Source organism: Haliotis rubra, unplaced genomic scaffold (genome assembly GCF_003918875.1).
Source record: "Haliotis rubra isolate DU_JTF1 unplaced genomic scaffold, ASM391887v1 Scf269, whole genome shotgun sequence".
Lineage (NCBI taxonomy): Eukaryota > Metazoa > Mollusca > Gastropoda > Lepetellida > Haliotidae > Haliotis > Haliotis rubra.
The window spans coordinates 788,225-805,888 of NW_025766769.1; the positions used below are offsets into that span (position 1 = coordinate 788,225).

The 17,664-nt window shown below is 44.6% G+C and overlaps 1 protein-coding gene across 5 annotated transcripts in view; it reads left to right on the forward strand.

Annotated features, from left to right (window-relative positions):
* Positions 1-17,664, forward strand: part of LOC124280512 (CUB and sushi domain-containing protein 3-like) — a 97,198-nt gene that overhangs the window by 46,407 nt on the left and 33,127 nt on the right. For 3 of the 5 annotated variants that reach the window (XM_046716456.1, XM_046716461.1, XM_046716457.1), the window contains 3 exons: positions 1,920-2,146; positions 2,277-2,290; positions 3,677-3,786. In XM_046716456.1, coding sequence (XP_046572412.1) covers positions 1,920-2,146; positions 2,277-2,290; position 3,677 — 242 coding nt within the window. In that variant the 3' untranslated portion in view covers positions 3,678-3,786. Of the gene's footprint in view, positions 1-1,919; positions 2,147-2,276; positions 2,291-3,676; positions 3,920-6,358; positions 6,638-17,664 lie in introns of those variants that run through there. The other 2 variants (XM_046716458.1, XM_046716460.1) reach the window with 1 other exon arrangement.

Genomic DNA, 17,664 nt, shown 5'->3' on the forward strand with positions numbered 1-17,664 from the left:
GTAAGGCATATGTCTCCAGCCAAGGCAATGATGTAAGGTTGACATGAAGGTAAGGCATATGTCTCCAGCCAAGGCAATGATGAGGTTGAAATGAAGGTAAGGCATATGTCTCCAGCCAAGGCAATGATGAGGTTGAAATGAAGGTAAGGCATATGTCTCCAGCCAAGGCAATGATGAGGTTGACATGAAGGTAAGGCATATGTCTCCAGCCAAGGCAATGATGAGGTTGACATGAAGGTAAGGCATATGTCTCCAGCCAAGGCAATGATGAGGTTGACATGAAGGTAAGGCATATGTCTCCAGCCAAGGCAATGATGAGGTTGACATGAAGGTAAGGCATATGTCTCCAGCAAGTCAATGATGAGGTTGACATGAAGGTAAGGCATATGTCTCCAGCCAAGGCAATGATGAGGTTGACATGAAGGTAAGGCATATGTCTCCAGCCAAGGCAATGATGAGGTTGACATGAAGGTAAGGCATATGTCTCCAGCCAAGGCAATGATGGGTTGACATGATGGTAAGGCATATGTCTCCAGCCAAGGCAATGATGGGGTTGACATGAAGGTAAGGCATATGTCTCCAGCCAAGGCAATGATGAGGTTGACATGAAGGTAAGGCATATGTCTCCAGCCAAGGCAATGATGAGGTTGACATGAAGGTAAGGCATATGTCTCCAGCCAAGGCAATTATGAGGCTGACATGAAGGTAAGGCATATGTCTCCAGCTAAGACGATGATGAAGTTGACATGAAGGTAAGGCATATGTCTCCAGCCAAGGCAATGATGAGGTTGACATGAAGGTAAGGCATATGTCTCCAGCCAAGGCAATTATGAGGTTGACATGAAGGTAAGGCATATGTCTCCAGCCAAGGCAATGATGAGGACATGAAGTTAAGGCATATGTCTCCAGCCAACCAGGCAATGATGAGGCTGACATGCGAGGTAAGGCATATGTCTCCAGCCAAGGCGATGATGCAGGTTGACATGAAGGTATCAGGCATATGTCTCCAGCCAAGGCAATGATGAGGTTGACATGAATCAACCAGGCACTGTATATCTCCAGCCACAAGGCAATTATGAGGTTGACATGAAGATAAGGCATATGTCTCCAGCTACAGGCGATGATGAGGTTGACATGAAGGTAAGGCATATGTCTTTAGCCAAGGCAATGATATCACCACCACACGGAGATCAACCAACCACTGTGACATGAAGGTAAGGCACTATGATCTCCAGCCAGGCAATGATGTGGTTGACCAACCATGAAGGTAAGGCATATGTCATCAGGAGATCAACCACCCACTGGATATCACCACCCACAGGGAGATCAAGCACCCACTGTGATATCCCACAGGGAGATCAAACAGGAGATCAACCACCCACTGCGATATCATCACCCATATCACCATCCACAGGAGACAGATTGATCACCCACAGGGAGATCAACCAATCCACTTCGCTTGATTATCCTTTATCCCAATGTAGTATCACAACTGGGGTAGCAGAAATATACTCATGTGAAGATTCGACCCCTACCCCGTATTTGCGATTATCGAGGCTACTGCACTGTTCCCTGCACAGCTGATTTAGCCTGAGTGATAAACACGGTCATACTTAGTTCCATGGATCGTCAGCCAAACCTCCCTTCACATTACGGATGGGCGGATCCCTGCTTAAATATATGAGTAACACTTCATATTGGTATGTGCGTACTTCTTTAATATCAAAATATATACCGTTGTTCACTGGAATAATCCTTACATGACTAAATTCAATATATATATGTTTTCTCGTATCACTAAAGCTATTTCAGGGAATTGAGCAAACGCGTGGTACGTCTTTGTAAAATGCGCGTGCATGCGTGCATGTATCTCTAGGTTCTGACTACTGAGTGTTATGTACGGACGTGTCTGTTTTCAGCCTACGAATGTGTCACGGAGTCCGGCTACAAGGGTAGTGTTAACGTCACCGTCATGGGCATCCCCTGTCAGCGCTGGGATGCCCAATCACCTCACACACACACCAGCGCTGATGCCCGTCTCCCGGACTACAGTTTAACTGAAGCCGCCAACAGATGTCGCTCCACGACTGATCGCCCAGCACCGTGGTGCTACACGACAGACCCCAGTGTGAGATCAGTACTGCCCAGCACCGTGGTGCTCAATCCGACCCTCTCTCCCTGGTCGACAGACAACGTCCATCGCCGGTGGTGCCACGGTCACGATGGTAACTCAGTACCCCTCTCCTCCTGGTCGAGTGATACAACGTCTGACTGTTGGTGGTCAGCTGTGGTAGGTAGCTCTCAGTCCGACCCTTCTTCTCCCTGGTCGAGTAGACGTCCGTCTGGTGGTACAACGTCCGCTGGTGGTCGGATGACCGGTGGTTCGAGTTCGAGCCACGGTCACGTCACGTATTTCAGCTGTGGTAGGTAACTCAGTACCTCTCCTCCCTGGTCGAGAGTAGATAACGTCTGTGGTGGGTACCGGTGGTCGAGCCACGGTCACGTCACTGTATTTCTAGGTAACTCTCAGTCCGACCCCTCTCCTCCCTGGTTGAGTAGATACAACGTCCGGCTGGTGGTCGGATGACCGGTGGTTCGAGCCACGGTCACGTCACTATATTTCAGCTGTGGTAGGTAACTCTCAGTCCGACCCCTCTCCTCCCTGGTCGAGTAGATACAACGTCCGGCTGGTGGTCGGATGACCGGTGGTTCGAGCCACGGTCACGTCACTGTATTTCAGCTGTGGTAGGTAACTCTCAGTCCGACCCCTCTCCTCCCTGGTCGAGTAGATACAACGTCTGGCTGGTGGTCGGATGACCGGTGGTTCGAGCCACGGTCACGTCACTGTATTTCAGCTGTGGTAGGTAACTCTCAGTCCGACCCCTCTCCTCCCTGGTCGAGTAGATACAACGTCTGGCTGGTGGTCGGATGACCGGTGGTTCGAGCCACGGTCACGTCACTATATTCCCCCGCCTGTCGCTCGGCGGGGTCATCTCGGACTTTTATACGGTGTCTGACAGGGATGTCCGCCTGCAACATGGCGCCTTATTTGGCTGGTACTAGGGATGTTTGTCATGACTAGTCCTGCTGATAACTACTGATATCTATTCATATTTCCTTCATCATATTTCAACATCTGTTATCCCAGTAAGATCCATGAAACCCACACAGTCAATAACGGTTACATTTGACACCGCTGTGTGTCCAACCTGTGCTTCATCAGTTTGGACCATGTAGAACCGGCGAGTTTTGGTAGAACTGAAGTCAGAACTACACTAGATACATTTGATCTATTTATAGATAGTGATACAAAGTAGTGCTTCTATCAAGCTGTCCTACCGATATATAATGAAGAAACATCAAGAATCTGGTCATTCCGGAAATGGAACCAATTCGGTTCATTCTACTTCCGGAATGACCCAGTCTGAGTTGTTCCTCCGACATATACCATATGGTTGATCTGTTATTTCTCAATATTTGTTAACATGGACTTACAGGTGCGTCAGATTGTGTTTGTATAAAATGGACGTTCAGAGTCGCTAATGAATTCCAGGCCCAGAATGAGCTGCAACGGTAACAGCGGGACGTCATCATAATGGGTTCTATAACAAGAATAAGGAGTTCTACATTGCTTGTACTTTGTTGTTTATGGTGACATTATTTGTTTGTCCGACAGAGTCCATGTGTCTGACGACAGCGACAGGTGTCTCGTACAACGGCAACGTGAGACACACGACCACCGGCAGTGCGTGTGTGTCGTGGGGCGACGCTGGCGTCCCCATTAAACAGGAGACACTCTTCCCTCAGTCGGCACGTTGGACACCGACCTGCAGGAACCCTGGCGAGACGCAGTCCCGACCGTGGTGCTACACAAGGTCAGATGCCACGACCTATGGCCAGTGTGACATACCTGTGTGCGGTATGTGGGCCCTTTACAGCTGCTACAATTATATTACCGCATGTACACGTGATAAGTGCATGGTCTAGATAGCATCAAATAATAAACGAATGGAAACGTGTTACACAACAACATTGTTGGATCCAGAGAGGGGGCAGGGGTTCGCCATATTGTCCTCGTGTCAACAGTGGCCAATTCGTAAATGTCCCAGCTACCTGTGTCAACAGTGACTTATAATTAACATGTGAACCTGTGTTTTGTCCTACTTGTGTCTACCGGTGTCGACAATTATTTTGGTCTACCCGTGTCTACCTGAGCATGACTTCACTATTTTGTTCTACCCGTGTCTACCTGAGGATACTGGATTCACTATTTTGGTCTACGTGTGTCTACCTGAGGACGCTGGCTTCACTATTTTGTTCTACCTATGTCTACCTGAGGACGCTGGCTTCACTATTCTGTTCTACGTGTGTCTACCTGAGGACGCTGGCTTCACTATTTTGTTCTACCTATGTCTACCTGAGGACGCTGGCTTCACTATTCTGTTCTACCTATGTCTACCTGAGGACGCTGGCTTCACTATTCTGTTCTACGTGTGTCTACCTGAGGACGCTGGCTTCACTATTCTGTTCTGCGTGTGTCTACCTGGAGATCGCTGGCTTCACTATTTTGTTTTGCCTGTGTCTACCTGGTATTTCAAATATTTCAAAGTATAAAAGACGAGCATCACGTGTTTCCGTCATTATCGTCAAATATCATATTTCATATTACTTTTCTTGCAGCTCGATAACTTGGGAAATCAGTTGATTTCGTTGTTTATAAGCCAAAGTGGGGCTTCTTCAGCTGAAAACTGCTCAAAGACGTCAAGTTATTACAAGAGTAATCCATCGACATCAAACATCAACAGATTCATGACTTTAAGGTGGCTGCCAGCGTTCAGGTGGACCACGAGTGATAACTCCGAGTCAGGTTCAGGTGGACCACGAGTGATAACTCCGACTCAGGTTCAGGTGGACCACCAGTGATAACTCCGAGTCAGGGTTCAGTGATAACTCCGACTCAGGGTTCAGGTGGACCACAGCTTTCAGGTGGACCAGGTTCAGGTGGACCAGAGTGACTCCGAGACTCGAGAGTCAGGTTCAGGTGGACCACGAGTGTGTTCATAACTCACGACTCAGGTTCAGGTGGACCACGAGTGATAACTCCGAGTCAGGTTCAGGTGGACCACGAGTGATAACTCCGAGTCAGGTTCAGGTGGACCACGAGTGATAACTCCGAGTCAGGTTCAGGTGGACCACGAGTGATAACTCCGAGTCAGGTTCAGGTGGACCACGAGTGATAACTCCGACTCAGGTTCAGGTGGACCACGAGTGATAACAGGTGGACCACGAGATAACTCAGGTTCAGGTGGACCACGAGAGATGACTAACCGAGTCAGGTTCAGGTGGACCACCAGTGATAACTCCGAGTCAGGTTCAGGTGGACCACGAGTGATAAGGTTCAGGTGGACCACGAGTGATAACTCCGACTCAGGTTCAGGTGGACCACGAGTGATAACTCCGAATCAGGATACAACACCAGGCAGGAGCACAACACATCATTCGTCCATGTGTTGTGTTGAAAATAGACTGGCTTCCACGTCGTCATTTGTCCAACAGAACGGTCCGACAATCGGCCGGGTATAGAGCCAGACGACCTATCAGACGTCCGTTGTTATTCCCCGACTACCTTGGTGTCAAGCTCAACGTCCCTGGAATATGGTCCACTGGTCGGACGAAAGTCGATCACCTTTGTTCAAGACCGAGTTTGTGCTGCAGACACACTGCATGTGCACAACGGAATATCTTAGAGCAGGTACCCTGTGGTGGGGGTTCATGGATGGTGTGGGGTCCCTCTCACATGAATGGAAACATGACTTTGTGACGATCAGACAAAATCGGCATGGACAACGGTACATCACTGACATCCTAGACAGGGTTGCTGTACCACATTTTATTTTCTAAACACAAAGCAAGTTTTCATGGACGTGTCATGAAGGGGTGTCATTGCAGTTGGCGGGTGTTCCTCCAGATATTGTGCTCGGTTACTGATGCTTATATAACGTCCTGAGGATTGTATTCCAGAATCTTGAAAAGGACTGCACTTGTCATACGACCGTTATCAACACTACAAATTCATTCAGTGTGTTTGCCAAGTGTGGTTTCTGATTAAAAGTGAAGTTTTTCGTTCTTTTTGCGTTCAGATTTGCCACTTAGCTATTCCTTGCGGGTCAGGTTATCCACATAGTACGTTGAATTGAGGCTTGGATAATTTCCTTTAATGATGCTGTGAAATATGGGGAGTTGCAGTACGTTTTTCCATGTGCATATTTAGCAATATAAGGGGATATTATTCCATGTAATCCAAAAATGTTGAAAATATGATCTTGCACCTCTACATCCAAGTAATTTCCCATGCCAGGTGCTGCAGCCACGCCTACCTACAAATACTGGGCAGTGAACGACACCCACGACTTCCAGGACATGTCTACTGTAGAGGAATGCTTTGTGTGGAATAACTTCTTCGATGGTCACACAAATGACGGCAGTTGGTCTGGGGCCAAGACTCCCTTCCGAGTTTCCGGCGTCCCAAGTAAGGAGCAAGTTTGTAGGAAGGGACAGACGTACGTTGCTACGATTGCATGCTGGGAATATGGCCGCCATGGAGAGCACATCATCATCCTGGGCATCGCGGACTGTGGTAAGTCACCACAGTACTGGTTTACAGGGAGGACTGTGGTAAGTCACCACAGTACTGGTTTACAGGGAGGACTGTGGTAAGTCATCAGTGTAACTGGTTTATATGGCCGACTGTGGTAAGTCATCAGTGTAACTGGTTTATATGACGGACTGTGGTAAGTCATCAGTGTAACTGGTTTATATGGCCGACTGTGGTAAGTCATCAGTGTAACTGGTTTATATGGCCGACTGTGGTAAGTCATCAGTGTAACTGGTTTATATGGCGGACTGTGGTAAGTCATCAGTGTAACTGGTTTATATGACGGACTGTGGTAAGTCATCAGTGTAGCTGTTATCTATGACCGACTGTAGTAAGTCATCAGTGTAACTGGTTTATATGGCCGACTGTGGTAAGTCATCTGTGTAACTGGTTTATAGGACGGACTGTGGTAAGTCATCAGTGTAACTGGTTTATAGGACGGACTGTGGTAAGTCATCAGTGTAGCTGTTTTATATGGCGGACTGTGGTAAGTCATCAGTGTAACTGGTTTATATGACGGACTGTGGTAAGTCATCAGTGTAGCTGTTTTATATGGCCGACTGTGGCAAGTCACCAGTGTAACTGGTTTATATGACCGACTGTGGTAAGTCATCTGTGTAACTGGTTTATATGACGGACTGTGGTAAGTCACCAGTGTAGCTGTTTTATATGGCGGACTGTGGTAAGTCACCAGTGTAACTGGTTTATATGGCCGACTGTGGTAAGTCATCAGTGTAACTGGTTTATATGACGGACTGTGGTAAGTCATCAGTGTAGCTGTTTTATATGGCCGACTGTGGTAAGTCATCAGTGTAACTGGTTTATATGACGGACTGTGGTAAGTCATCAGTGTAACTGGTTTATATGACGGACTGTGGTAAGTCATCTGTGTAACTGGTTTATATGACGGACTGTGGTAAGTCACCAGTGTAACTGGTTTATATGGTGGACTGCGGTAAGTCACCGGTGTACTGGTTTATATTGCGGACTGTGGTAAGTCATCAGTGTAACTGGTTTATATGGCCGACTGTAGTAAGTCATCAGTGTAACTGGTTTATATGACGGACTGTGGTAAGTCACCAGTGTAACTAGTTTATATGACGGACTGTGGTAAGTCATCAGTGTAGCTGTTTTATATGGCCGACTGTGGTAAGTCATCAGTGTAACTGGTTTATATGACGGACTGTGGTAAGTCATCAGTGTAACTGCTTTATATGGCCGACTGTGGCAAGTCACCAGTGTAACCGGTTTATATGACCGACTGTGGTAAGCCATCTGTGTAACTGGTTTTATATGACGGACTGTGGTAAGTCACCAGTGTAACTGGTTTATATGGCCGACTGTAGTAAGTCATCAGTGTAACTGGTTTATATGGCCGACTGTTGTAAGTCATCTGTGTAACTGGTTTATAGGACGGACTGTGGTAAGTCACCAGTGTAACTGGTTTATATGACGGACTGTGGTAAGTCATCGGTGTACTGGTTTATATGGCGGACTGTGGTAAGTCATCAGTGTAACTGGTTTATATGGCCGACTGTAGTAAGTCATCAGTGTAACTGGTTTATATGGCCGACTGTTGTAAGTCATCTGTGTAACTGGTTTATAGGACGGACTGTGGTAAGTCACCAGTGTAACTGGTTTATATGGTGGACTGTGGTAAGTCATCGGTGTACTGGTTTATAAAGGACGGACTGTGGTAAGTCATCAGTGTAACTGGTTTATATGGCGGACTGTAGTAAGTCATCAGTGTAACTGGTTTATATGGCCGACTGTTGTAAGTCATCTGTGTAACTGGTTTATAGGACGGACTGTGGTAAGTCACCAGTGTAACTGGTTTATATGACGGACTGTGGTAAGTCATCAGTGTAGCTGTTTTATATGGCCGACTGTAGTAAGTCATCAGTGTAACTGGTTTATAGGACGGACTGTTGTAAGTCATCAGTGTAGCTGTTTTATATGGCCGACTGTGGCAAGTCACCAGTGTAACCGGTTTATATGACCGACTGTGGTAAGTTACCAGTGTAACTGGTTTATAGGACGAACTGCGGTAAGTCATCGGTGTAACTGGTTTATATGGCCGACTGTGGTAAGTCACCAGTGTAACTGGTTTATATGGCAGACTGTGGTAAGTCATCAGTGTACCTGGTTTATAGGACAGACTGGGGTAAGTCATCAGTGTAGCTGTTATATATGGCCGACTGTAGTAAGTCATCAGTGTAACTGGTTTATATGGCGGACTGTGGTAAGTCATCAGTGTAACTGGTTTATATGGTGGACTGTGGTAAGTCATCGGTGTACTGGTTTATATGGCGGACTGTGGTAAGTCATCAGTGTAACTGGTTTATATGGCCGACTGTAGTAAGTCACCAGTGTAACCGGTTTATATGACCTACTGAGGTAAGTCATCTGTGTAACTGGTTTATATGGCCGACTGTGGTAAGTCATCAGTGTAACTGGTTTATATGACGGACTGTGGTAAGTCATCAGTGTAACTGGTTTATATAACGGACTGTCGTAAGTCATCTGTGTAACTGGTTTATATGACGGACTGTGGTAAGTCACCAGTGTGACTGGTTTATATGGTGGACTGTGGTAAGTCACCAGTGTAACTGGTTTATATGACTGACTGTAGTAAGTCATCAGTGTAGCTGTTTTATATGACGGACTGTGGTAAGTCATCAGTGTAACTGGTTTATATGACGGACTGTGGTAAGTCATCAGTGTAACTGGTTTATATGGCCGACTGTGGCAAGTCACCAGTGTAACCGGTTTATATGACCGACTGTGGTAAGTTATCTGTGTAACTGGTTTATATGACGGACTGTGGTAAGTCATCAGTGTAGCTGTTTTATATGGCCGACTGTGGTAAGTCATCAGTGTAACTGGTTTTATATGACGGACTGTGGTAAGTCATCAGTGTAACTGGTTTATATAACGGACTGTCGTAAGTCATCTGTGTAACTGGTTTATATGACGGACTGTGGTAAGTCACCAGTGTGACTGGTTTATATGACGGACTGTGGTAAGTCATCGGTGTAACTGGTTTATATGACGGACTGTGGTAAGTCATCAGTGTAACTGGTTTATATGGCCGACTGTAGTAAGTCATCAGTGTAACTGGTTTATATGGCCGACTGTTGTAAGTCATCAGTGTAACTGGTTTATATGACGGACTGTGGTAAGTCACCAGTGTAACTGGTTTATATGACGGACTGTGGTAAGTCATCAGTGTAGCTGTTTTATAATGGCCGACTGTGGTAAGTCATCAGTGTAACTGGTTTATAGGACGGACTGTGGTAAGTCATCAGTGTAACTGGTTTATATGACGGACTGTGGTAAGTCATCAGTGTATCTGGTTTATATGACGGACTGTGGTAAGTCACCAGTGTAACTGGTTTATATGGTGGACTGTGGTAAGTCATCGGTGTAACTGGTTTATATGGCGGACTGTGGTAAGTCATCAGTGTAACTGGTTTATATGGCCGACTGTGGTAAGTCATCAGTGTAACTGGTTTATATGGCCGACTGTGGCAAGTCAACAGTGTAACTGGTTTATATGACCGACTGTGGTAAGTCACCAGTGTAACTGGTTTATAGGACGGACTGTGGTAAGTCATCAGTGTAACTGGTTTATATGACCGACTGTGGTAAGTCATCAGTGTACTGGTTTATATGGCGACTGTGGTAAGTCATCGGTGTAACTGGTTTATATGACGGACTGTGGTAAGTCATCTGTGTAACTGGTTTATATATGACGGACTGTGGTAAGTCACCAATGTAACTGGTTTATATGGCCGACTGTTGTAAGTCACCAGTGTAACTGGTTTATATGGCCGACTGTTGTAAGTCACCAGTGTGTAACTGGTTTATATGGCCGACTGTGGTAAGTCATCAGTGTAACTGGTTTATATGGCCGACTGTGGTAAGTCATCAGTGTAACTGGTTTATATGGCCGACTGTTGTAAGTCACCAGTGTAACTGGTTTATATGACGGACTGTGGTAAGTCATCAGTGTAACTGGTTTATATGACGGACTGTGGTAAGTCATCAGTGTAACTGGTTTATATGACGGACTGTGGTAAGTCATCAGTGTAACTGGTTTATATGGCGGACTGTGGGTAAGTCATCAGTGTAACTGGTTTATAGGACGGACTGTGGTAAGTCATCAGTGTAACTGGTTTATATGACGGACTGTGGTAAGTCATCAATGTAGCTGGTTTATATGGCGGACTGTTGTAAGTCACCAATGTAACTGGTTTATATGACGGACTGTGGTAAGTCATCAGTGTAACTGGTTTATATGGCCGACCGTGGTAAGTCATCTGTGTAACTGGTTTATAGGACGGACTGTGGTAAGTCATCAATGTAACTGGTTATATATGGCCGACTGTTGTAAGTCACCAATGTAACTGGTTTATATGGCCGACTGTTGTAAGTCACCAGTGTAGCTGTTATATATGTACCGACTGTGGTAAGTCATCAGTGTAACTGGTTTATATGGCCGACTGTGGTAAGTCATCAGTGTAACTGGTTTATATGGCCGACTGTTGTAAGTCACCAGTGTAACTGGTTTTATATGACGGACTGTTGTAAGTCATCACTGTAACTGGTTTATATGGCCGACCGTGGTAAGTAATAAGTGTAACTGTTTTATATGGCGGACTGTGGTAAGGCACCAGTGTAACTGGTTTATATGGCAGACTGTGGTAAGTCATCAGTGTAACTGGTTTATATGGCGGACTGTTGTAAGTCACCAGTGTAACTGGTTTATATGGCAGACTGTGGTAAGTCATCAGTGTAACTGGTTTATAGGACAGACTGTGGGAAGTCATCAGTGTAACTGGTTTATATGACGGACTGTGGTAAGTCATCAGTGTAACTGGTTTATATGGCGGACTGTGGTAAGTCATCAGTGTAACTGGTTTATATGACGGACTGTGGGAAGTCATCTGTGTAACTGGTTTATAGGACGGACTGTTGTAAGTCACCAGTGTAACTGGTTTATATGGCGGACTGTGGGAAGTCATCAGTGTAACTGGTTTATATGACGGACTGTGGTAAGTCATCTGTGTAACTGGTTTTATATTGCAGACTGTGGGAAGTCATCAGTGTAACTGGTTTTATATGACGGACTGTGGTAAGTCATCTGTGTAACTGGTTTATATGGCAGACTGTGGGAAGTCATCAGTGTAACTGGTTTATATGGCCGACTGTAGTAAGTCATCAGTGTAACTGGTTTATATGACGGACTGTGGTAAGTCATCAGTGTAACTGGTTTATATGACGGACTGTGGTAAGTCACCAATGTAGCTGTTATATATGGCCGATTGTTGTAAGTCACCAATGTAACTGGTTTTATATGACGGACTGTGGTAAGTCATCAGTGTAACTGGTTTATATGGCCGACTGTAGTAAGTCACCAGTGTAGCTGTTATATATGGCCGACTGTGGTAAGTCACCAATGTAACTGGTTTATATGGCCGACTGTTGTAAGTCACCAGTGTAGCTGTTATATATGGCCGGACTGTGGTAAGTCATCAGTGTAACTGGTTTATATGGCCGACTGTGGTAAGTCATCAGTGTAACTGGTTTATATGGCCGGACTGTTGTAAGTCATCAGTGTAGCTGGTTTTATATGGCCGACTGTGGTAAGTCATCAGTGTAACTGGTTTATATGACCGACTGTGGTAAGTCACCAGTGTAACTGGTTTATATGGCGAACTGTGGGAAGTCATCGGTGTAACTGGTTTATAGGACGGACTGTGGTAAGTCATCTGTGTAACTGGTTTATATGACGGACTGTGGTAAGTCATCAATGTAGCTGTTATATATGGCGGACTGTGGTAAGTCATCAGTGTAACTGGTTTATATGACGGACTGTGGTAAGTCATCTGTGTAACTGGTTTATATGGCCGACTGTGGTAAGTCATCTGTGTAACTGGTTTATAGGACGGACTGTGGTAAGTCACCAATGTAGCTGTTATATATGGCCGACTGTGGTAAGTCATCAATGTAACTGGTTTATATGGCCGACTGTTGTAAGTCACCAGTGTAGCTGTTATATATGGCCGACTGTGGTAAGTCATCAGTGTAACTGGTTTATATGGCCGACTGTGGTAAGTCATCAGTGTAACTGGTTTATATGGCCGACTGTTGTAAGTCACCAGTGTAACTGGTTTATATGACGGACTGTTGTAAGTCATCACTGTAACTGGTTTATATGGCCGACCGTGGTAAGTAATAAGTGTAACTGTTTTATATGGCGGACTGTGGTAAGTCATCAGTGTAACTGGTTTATATGGCAGACTGTGAAGTCATCAGTGTAACTGGTTTATATGACGGACTGTTGTAAGTCATCAGTGTAACTGGTTTATATGGCACGACTGTGGTAAGTCATCAGTGTAACTGGTTTATATGACGGACTGTGGTAAGTCATCAGTGTAACTGGTTTTATATGACGGACTGTGGTAAGTCATCAGTGTAACTGGTTTATATGGCGGACTGTGGTAAGTCATCAGTGTAACTGGTTTATATGACGGACTGTGGTAAGTCATCTGTGTAACTGGTTTATATGGACGGACTGTTGTAAGTCATCAGTGTAACTGGTTTATATGACGGACTGTGGTAAGTCATCAGTGTAACTGGTTTATATGACGGACTGTGGTAAGTCATCAGTGTAACTGGTTTATATGACGGACTGTGGTAAGTCATCAGTGTAACTGGTTTATATGACGGACTGTGGTAAGTCATCAGTGTAACTGGTTTATATGGCGGACTGTGGTTTAAGTCATCAGTGTAACTGGTTTATATGGCGGACTGTAAGTCATCAGTGTAACTGGTTTATATCGGACTGTGGTAAGTCATCAGTGTAACTGGTTTATATGACGGACTGTGGTAAGTCATCAGTGTAACTGGTTTATATGGCCGACTGTGGTAAGTCATCAGTGTAACTGGTTTATATGACGGACTGTGGTAAGTCATCTGTGTAACTGGTTTATATGGCCGACTGTGGTAAGTCACCAGTGTAGCTGTTATATATGGCCGACTGTGGTAAGTCACCAATGTAACTGGTTTATATCAGTGTAACTGTGTTTTATATATGGCCGACTGTGGTAAGTCATCAGTGTAACTGGTTTATATGGCCGACTGTGGTAAGTCATCAGTGTAACTGGTTTATATGGCGGACTGTGGTAAGTCATCAGTGTGTAACTGGTTTATATGGCTGGACTGTGGTAAGTCATCAGTGTAACTGGTTTATATGGTGGTTTATATGGGACGGACTGTGGTAAGTCATCAGTGTAACTGGTTATATATGGCCGACTGTGGTGTCATCAGTGTAACTGGTTTATATGGCGGACTGTTGTAAGTCATCAGTGTAACTGGTTTATATGACGGACTGTGGTAAGTCATCAGTGTAACTGGTTTATATGACGGACTGTGGTAAGTCATCAGTGTAACTGGTTTATAGACGGACTGTTGTAAGTCATCAGTGTAACTGGTGACAGGTAAGTCATCAGTGTAACTGGTTTATATGGCGGACTGTGGTAAGTCATCAAAGTGTAACTGGTTTATATGACGGACTGTGGTAAGTCATCAGTGTAACTGGTTTATATGACGGACTGTGGTAAGTCATCAGTGTAACTGTTTTTATATGACGGACTGTGGTAAGTCATCAGTGTAGTGGTAACTGGTTTATATGAGCGGACTGTGGTAAGTCATCAGTGTAACTGGTTTATATGGCGGACTGTGGTAAGTCATCAGTGTAACTGGTTTATATGGCGGACTGTGGTAAGTCATCAGTGTAACTGTAACTGGTTTATATGACGGACTGTGGTAAGTCATCAGTGTAACTGGTTTATATGACGGACTGTGGTAAGTCATCAGTGTAACTGGTTTATATGGCGGACTGTGGTAAGTCATCAAGTGTAACTGGTTTTATAGGACGGACTGTGGTAAGTCATCAGTGTAACTGGTTTATATGGCCGACTGTGGTAAGTCATCAGTGTAACTGGTTTTATATGACCGACTGTTGTAAGTCATCAGTGTAACTGGTTTATATGGCCGACTGTGGTAAGTCATCAGTGTAACTGGTTTATATGGCGGACTGTGGTAAGTCATCAGTGTAACTGGTTTATATGACGGACTGTGGTAAGTCATCAGTGTAACTGGTTTATATGACGGACTGTGGTAAGTCATCAGTGTAACTGGTTTATATGACGGACTGTGGTAAGTCATCAGTGTAACTGGTTTATATGACCGACTGTGGTAAGTCATCTGTGTAACTGGTTTATAGGACGGACTGTGGTAAGTCATCAGTGTAACTGGTTTATATGACGGACTGTGGTAAGTCATCAGTGTAACTGGTTTATATGGCCGACTGTGGTAAGTCATCAGTGTAACTGGTTTATATGGCGGACTGTGGTAAGTCATCAGTGTAACTGGTTTATATGGCGGACTGTGGTAAGTCATCAGTGTAACTGGTTTATATGACGGACTGTGGTAAGTCATCAGTGTAACTGGTTTATATGACGGACTGTGGTAAGTCATCAGTGTAACTGGTTTATATGGCGGACTGTGGTAAGTCATCAGTGTAACTGGTTTATATGACGGACTGTGGTAAGTCATCAGTGTAACTGGTTTTATATCATCGTGGTGTCATCAGTGTAACTGGTTTATATGACGGACTGTGGTAAGTCATCAGTGTAACTGGTTTTATATGACGGACTGTGGTAAGTCATCTTGGTAAGAGTCATCAGTGTAACTGGTTTATATGGCGGACTGTGGTAAGTCATCAGTGTAACTGGTTTATATGGCGGACTGTGGTAAGTCATCAGTGTAACTGGTTTATATGACCGACTGTGGTAAGTCATCAGTGTAACTGGTTTATATGGCGGACTGTGGTAAGTCATCAGTGTAACTGGTTTTATAGGACGGACTGTGGTAAGTCATCAGTGTAACTGGTTTATATGACGGACTGTGGTAAGTCATCAGTGTAACTGGTTTATATGACGGACTGTGGTAAGTCATCAGTGGTAACTGTTGTAAGTTTATATGGTTTTATATGGGACTGTGCGGTAAGTCATCAGTGTAACTGGTTTATATATGACGGACTGTGGTAAGTCACCAGTGTAACTGGTTTATAGGACGGACTGTGGTAGAAGTCATCAGTGTAACTGGTTTATATGACGGACTGTGGTAGAAGTCATCAGTGTAACTGGTTTATATGGCGGACTGTGTGGAAGTCATCGGTGTAACTGGTTTTATATGACGGACTGTGGTAAGTCATCAGTGTAACTGGTTTATATGACCGACTGTGGTAAGTCATCTGTGTAACTGGTTTATATGGCCGACTGTGGTAAGTCATCAGTGTAACTGGTTTATAGGACGGACTGTGGTAAGTCATCAGTGTAACTGGTTTATATGACGGACTGTGGTAAGTCATCAGTGTAACTGGTTTATATGACGGACTGTGGTAAGTCATCAGTGTAACTGGTTTATATGGCGGACTGTGGAAGTCATCAGTGTAACTGGTTTATATGACGGACTGTGGTAAGTCATCTGTGTAACTGTTTTATATGGCCGGACTGTGGTAAGTCATCTGTGTAACTGGTTTATATGACGGACTGTGGTAAGTCATCAGTGTAACTGGTTTATATGACGGACTGTGGTAAGTCATCAGTGTAACTGGTTTATATGGCCGACTGTGGTAAGTCATCAGTGTAACTGGTTTATATGACGGACTGTGGTAAGTCATCAGTGTAACTGGTTTTATATGACGGACTGTGGTAAGTCATCTGTGTAACTGGTTTATATGACGGACTGTGGTAAGTCACCAGTGTAACTGGTTTATATGGTGGACTGTGGTAAGTCATAGGTGTAACTGGTTTATATGACGGACTGTGGTAAGTCATCAGTGTAACTGGTTTTATATGGCGGACTGTAGTGAAGTCATCAGTGTAACTGGTTTATATGACGGACTGTGGTAAGTCATCTGTGTAACTGGTTTATATGACGGACTGTGGTAAGTCATCAGTGTAACTGGTTTATATGACGGACTGTGGTAAGTCATCAGTGTAACTGGTTTATATGGCGGACTGTGGTAAGTCATCAGTGTAACTGGTTTATATGGCGGACTGTGGTAAGTCATCAGTGTAACTGGTTTATATGACGGACTGTGGTAAGTCATCAGTGTAACTGGTTTATATGGCCGACTGTTGTAAGTCATCTGTGTAACTGGTTTATATGGCGGACTGTGGTAAGTCATCAGTGTAACTGGTTTATATAGGACGGACTGTGGTAAGTCATCAGTGTAGCTGTTTTATATGGCCGACTGTGGTAAGTCATCAGTGTAACTGGTTTATATGACGGACTGTGGTAAGTCATCAGTGTAACTGGTTTATATGACGGACTGTGGTAAGTCATCTGTGTATCTGGTTTATATGACGGACTGTGGTAAGTCACCAGTGTAACTGGTTTTATATGGTGGACTGTGGTAAGTCATAGGTGTACTGGTTTATATGGCGGACTGTGGTAAGTCATCAGTGTAACTGGTTTATATGGCGGACTGTGGTAAGTCATCGGTGTACTGGTTTATATGACGGACTGTGGTAAGTCATCTGTGTAACTGTTTTATATGACCGACTGTGGTAAGTCATCTGTGTAACTGGTTTATATGACCGACTGTGGTAAGTCATCTGTGTAACTGGTTTATAGGACGGACTGTGGTAAGTCATCAGTGTAAGTGGTTTATATGACGGACTGTTGTAAGTCATCAGTGTAACTGGTTTATATGGCCGACCGTGGCAAGTCATCAGTGTAACTGGTTTATATGACGGACTGTGGTAAGTCATCTGTGTAACTGGTTTATATGGCGGACTGTGGTAAGTCATCTGTGTAACTGGCTTATAGGACGGACTGTGGTAAGTCACCAGTGTAACTGGTTTATATGACGGACTGTTGTAAGTCATCAGTGTAACTGGTTTATATGACGGACTGTTGTAAGTCATCAG